This window comes from Protobothrops mucrosquamatus, unplaced genomic scaffold, assembly GCF_001527695.2.
Source record: "Protobothrops mucrosquamatus isolate PMUCROS unplaced genomic scaffold, P.Mucros_1.0 scaffold4650, whole genome shotgun sequence".
NCBI classification, from domain to species: domain Eukaryota; kingdom Metazoa; phylum Chordata; class Lepidosauria; order Squamata; family Viperidae; genus Protobothrops; species Protobothrops mucrosquamatus.
The window spans coordinates 42,965-48,382 of NW_015390549.1; the positions used below are offsets into that span (position 1 = coordinate 42,965).

At 51.1% G+C, this 5,418-nt stretch overlaps 1 protein-coding gene across 1 annotated transcript in view; it reads right to left on the bottom strand.

Moving 5' to 3' along the window:
- The window catches only part of KCP (kielin cysteine rich BMP regulator), a gene marked incomplete at its 5' end in the record, with an annotated part of 20,992 nt that extends 16,242 nt beyond the window's left edge, over positions 1-4,750 (bottom strand). The window contains 5 exons of the mRNA XM_015828552.1: positions 13-95; positions 376-466; positions 2,575-2,660; positions 2,912-3,088; positions 4,580-4,750. Of these exons, the coding sequence (XP_015684038.1) occupies positions 13-95; positions 376-466; positions 2,575-2,660; positions 2,912-3,088; positions 4,580-4,750 (608 nt within the window). The remainder of the gene's footprint in view (positions 1-12; positions 96-375; positions 467-2,574; positions 2,661-2,911; positions 3,089-4,579) is intronic.
- Positions 4,751-5,418: the final 668 nt, after the last annotated feature.

The following is a 5,418-nucleotide window of genomic DNA, read 5'->3' on the forward strand; positions in this document are numbered from 1 at the left end:
CCCACAACTGACCAGGCATTGGCACTCCTCGCAGGGCTGGTGTTGGGAAGCGACGCTCTCTCCATCTCCGTAGTCCTGACCCTGGAACCTGCAGCCTGGAGAGGGGAAAAGGGGGCCACTCAGAGTCGGAGCAAAGAAATCCCGTCTGGCCCTTTAAGAAGCTGGGAGGGTGGGGAATTCTGGGAGTTGAAGTCCGCCCGTTCTGAAAGCGGTCAAGGTTGCTCAGGATGGTGCTTTGTTCCTTTTGTTGTGTTCTTTTTGTGGTATGATTTTTAAAGCAATATATAAGTAAATGAACAAATGAGTGAGGGAGTGAGTGAACGAACGAACGGATAGCCCTGCGGATAAAGAGCAGCATCTCTTGAAATCACTCACCCTGGCACAGGGGGCAGGCACATGGGCCAGGCACCGGGTGGGCACAGCTGGCAGGCGTGCAGAGCTTCTTCATGCAATTGACTGAGCCCACCTGCAGGAAGAGGAAGAGGAAGAGGAAGAGGAAGGGAGGGGAGAAGAGAGAGAGAAAGAAAGAGAAAGAGAATGCTTTGTTGGCCACGATGTTCGGTTAACCGCTGTGGCGTTTGCTTAGTGACCACAGAATTTTCCCAAAGATGCTTTTTCAGGAGGCCACTGGACTTTCTTGTTTTTCCTTTGAAGACGTTTCGCTTCTCATCCAAGAAGCTTCTTCATGTTCTGACTGGATGGTGGGGAATGGGAGGATTTATACTCCTTGTAGAGAGCTGGTCATTTGCATCCTTTTAGAGGGTCGCTGAGGCCACTTGGAGGTTTATCTGTGTCCTCAGGGTCACCTGAGTGGTGCAAATGGGTGTGGAGCCTTCTTGGAACTGCTGAAAGGGTTGGGACACCCATTTGCACCACTCAGGTGACTCTGAGGACACAGGTAAGCCTCCCAGTGGCCTCAACGACTCTCTCAAAGGATGCAAATGACTAGCTGTCTGCAAGGAGTATAAATCCTTCCCTTCCCCGCCATCCAGTCAGAGCTGAAGAAGCTTTTTGGATGGGAAGCGAAACATCATCAAAGAAAAATAGGAAAGTCCAGTGGCCTCCTGAAAAAAGCACCTGTGGGACCTCCTGGAGGACAGGAGAATTCTCCCTAAACATAGACCACAGAATTTGTTTAATGACTTTATATTATGACCGTGCCACTCACGGAATGCTCTAAAAACAGCATGTCAAATGAAGTGCAATTACATGGGGACCGGCTTAAAGGCAAGCCTGATTCTTCCTTCTATTTTTTTCTTTCTTTCTTTCTTTCTTTCTTTCTTTCTTTCTTTCTTTCTTTCTTTCTTTCTTTCTTTCTTTCTTTCTTTCTTTCCTTCCTTCCTTCCTTCCTTCCTTTCTTTTTCCTTCTTTCTTTCTTTCTTTCTTTCTTTCTTTCTTTCTTTCTTTCTTTCTTTCTTTCCTTCCTTTCTTTTTCCTTCCTTCTTTCTTTCTTTCTTTCTTTCTTTCTTTCTTTCTTTCTTTCTTTCTTTCTTTCTTTCTTTCTTTCTTTCTTTCTTTCTTTCTGGCACAATTACAGTCGCAATTCGTGGACTGGTGAAAAAGGAAGTGTTCCCAGTTTTCCCAAAGCCAGAGGCTTCCAGACGGTCTGGCCACATGTGTGTGTACACACCAGATTCCAGTCGTTTGCGCAACGGCAACTGAAGCTGTTTTAGTGCACCCCTGGGCAGCGTGTTGAATGTTTCATGCTTCCTTCCCGGCAGTTCTTTTGGCTGGACGATGATTGGCAGATGCCGGAAGCCGCCAGCAGGGAAACAGCTCAAGGCTTCCAAGGAAAATATTTACCCAGTGAGTTTCTGTCCCCCTCGGAGGCCCTTGTGGCCGTCGAAAACTCACGTTGCGGCTGTGTGGTGGAAGGCCTTGCTTGCACCCGTTTTGTTTTTTTTCAAATGTGGCAACTCTTAAGACGGGTGGACGTCAACTCCCAGGATTCTGAAGTCCACCTGTCTGAAAAAGTTGCCACGTTTGCAAAAAAGACAGATTTACATGATGTATAAATGAAGGCAGCCTTTGATTTCTTTTTCTTTTCTTTCTTTCTTTCTTTCTTTCTTTCTTTCTTTCTTTCTTTCTTTCTTTCTTTCTTTCTTTCTTTCTTTCCTTCCGCTTTCTTTTTTCTCCCTCTCCTTCCTTCCTTGTTTCATTTTCTCTCTTTCTTTCTTTCCTTCCTTCCGCTTTCTTTTTTCTCCCTCTCCTTCCTTGTTTCATTTTTTTTTCTTTCTTTCTTTCTTTCTTTCTTTCTTTCTTTCTTTCTTTCTTTCTTTCTTTCTTTCTTTCTTTCTTTCTTTCTTTCTCTTTCTTTCTTTCCTTCCTTTTGCTTCCTTCCTTCCTTTCCTTCTGTTTCATTTTCTTTCTTTCTTTCTCTTTTCTTTCTCTCCCTTCTCTCTTTCCTTCCTTCCTTTTTTCTTTGTTTCATTCTCTTTCTCTCTCTCCTTTATTTCTGTTTTTCTCTCTCTTTCTTTCCCTCCCTCCCTCCCTTCCTCCTTCCCTCCTTCCTTCCTTCCTTCCTTCCTTCCTTCCATCTTTTCCCCACCTGCTCCTGGCCCCGGCCACACTCACCTGGCAGGTGCACTCAGAGCAGAGAGGGTCTGCTGGATCAGGGACGGAGTGGCCATTGGCAACGGTGACCCCATGAAAGGCGCAGTCTATCTGGCGAGAGGCAGAGCAGTTAGTGGAGGCTCCCCGGAGCCCTGAACTCGGCTGTGGCTGCTGCCAGGGGGCTGGGCACCCAGGGGGGGGCATTGCCCCTGGCACGTCTTGGGAGGAAAAGGATCCTTTAGGCCAGGGGAATAGACCAAGTGCTGCCCGGATAGGAGATGTTTGAATAAAGCCTCCCTTGAGAGTGAGGGGCGAGGGGGACACCTTCTCCTGCCCTCTCCCACCCCTCGGACCTCACCCTGGCAGGTAGGACAGCACCGGCCGGACGTCCGGAGAGGGTGGCTGCAGGGTGCCTGGAAACAGGGCTTCTTCGTGCAGGTGATGAAGCCGTCCAGGCAGGAGCAGAGACCACAGGGGTCCTGGGGGTCCGGGAACTCCTGCCCGCTCAGGTAGCGCTGGGAGACGTACTCGCACCCTTGGGAAAGTGAGAGAGGAGAAGGTTCTAGTAGACCAGTGGTAGGCAACCTTGGCTCTTTTATGACTTGCGGACTTCAACTCCCAGAATTCCTGAGCCAGCATGAGTGAACTATGGCCCCCTCGTGACCCGTGGACTTCAACTCCCAGAATTCCTGAGCCAGCATGAGGGAACTATGGCCCCTTCATGACTCATGGACTCCAACTCCCAGAATTCCTGAGCCAGCATGAAGGAACTATGGCCCCCTCATGACTCGTGGACTTCAACTCCCAGAATTCCTGAGCCAGCATGGGGGAACTATGGCCCCCTCATGACTCGTGGACTTCAACTCCCAGAATTCCTGAGCCAGCATGGCTCAGATTGGAAACCTCTCCCTTTCCCCTCAGCATGGCTGGCTGAGGAATTCTGGGAGTTGAAGTCCACCAGTCATAAAAGCACCAAGGTTGCCTACCCCTGACATAGACAAACCTCCAAATGGACTTCAACTCCCAGAATTCCTGAGCCAGCATGGGGGAACTATGGTCCACATGGACTTCAACTCCCAGAATTCCTGGGCCAGCATGGCTCAGCTTGGAAACCTCTCCCTTTCCCCTCAGCATGGCTGGCTCAGGAATTCTGGGAGTTGAAGTCCACCAGTCATAAAAGAGCCAAGGGTTGCCTACCCCTGCAGTAGACGCTCCGGAGCTCGCCCGGTGGGTCTTCCTCGGCACTTATGGCATCGGGATCAGCAGAGAGGGAGGGTCCCACCGGATCTCCTCTGTGCCGATGAGGATGGGATCTATCGGAAGGACTGACTCTGCCCTAGGACGTCCAGCCGCTCCGTCGAGACAGGAAGGCAGGACGTGTTACGGGTCCCCTTCTTCTCAAGGTGCAAGGGGCAGTCTTGCTCAAGAAGTGTTTGCACAATTACAAGTTGTGCACTGGTTGCACCCATTCCGGGACTACTGGGCCCTCCTGATGGGCACCCACTCCTTAATTGCCTCCCGTCTCCTGGTGAATGGGCCAAAGTCTGCCAACCGGCTTTCACGCCTAAGGTGAAACTAGAACTCCCCGTCTCCTAGTGATTGGCCCAAAGTCACCCAATGGCTTCCACGCCTAAGGGAGAACTAGAATTCACTGCCTCCTGGTGAATGGCCCAAAAACATCCAACCAGCTTTCATGACTAAGGCGGGACTAGAACTCACCGTCTCCTGGTGATTGGCCCAAAGTCATCCAATGGCTTCCACACCTAAGGGAGAACTAGAACTCACCGTCTCCTGGTCTCCCACTCTTGGCCTGGTGCCTTAATCACTCAACCAAATTGCTTTTAGAGGTTCAACCGAAAGACCCCCAGCTCCCCCAAGTCAGGAGGTTTGGATAACGTGGCCCCGTGTGGTTCCGGCCAGATCCTTTCCCTGCTTCTGGATTTTTCCTTCTCCCCAAACAAGACGCCTTCCCTGGAGGCAGGCCCACTCCCCCACACACCCCCGGGACCCCCACCCTCCTGTGTACCTTCACAGCTCTTGCAGCAAGGCCCGGGCACCGGGAAGGGGCACTCGGCCGGAGGGCAACTTTTGAGTTTGCAGCTGACGCTCCCTTCCCAGCAGGAGCAGAGGCGGCAGGGGTCTTGGGGGTCCGCAAACTGCTCCCCGTTGGGCAGCTCCTTGCCCTGGTAGAAGCAGCCTGGAAGGGGGAGGGGCAGAGAAGGGCCGGTGAAGCTGAAGAACTGGTGGGCAGGACACCCCCCCCCCGGCACCAGGGATGGGAATGAACCCCCCTCTCCCGGCAGAAGTAGCATAGAAGTAAGTAGTCCTTGACGGTCAGGATTGAACACCTGGCAGTGGGCAGTGAGTTAGCCTGCAATACTGCATTCTAACTACTGCATCACTAGGGGTCTTCCTTCCTTCCTTCCCTTCCTTTCCTTCCTTCCTTCCTTTCCTCCCTTCCTTTTCTTCCTTCCCTTTCCTTTTCTTCCTTCCTTCCTTCCTTCCTTCCTTTCCTTCCTTCCTTCCTTTCCTCCCTTCCTTTTCTTCCTTCCCCTTCCTTCCTTCCTTCCTTCCTTCCTTCCCTTTCCTTCCTTCCCTTTCCTTCCTTCCTTCCTTCCTTCCTTCCTTCCTTCCTTCCTTCCCTTCCTTCTTTCCTTCCTTCCTTCCTTTCTCCCTCCCTCCCTCCCTCCCTCCCTCCAACACTGGAAGTTTTTAAGAAGAGACTGGGCAGCCATTTGTCTGAAATGGTATAGGGTTTCCTGCCTGAGCAGGGGGTTGGACTAGATGACCTCCAAGGTCCCTTCCATCTGCTATTCTTTTTTCCTTCCTTCCTTCCTTCCTTCCTTCCTTCCTTCCTTCTTTCCT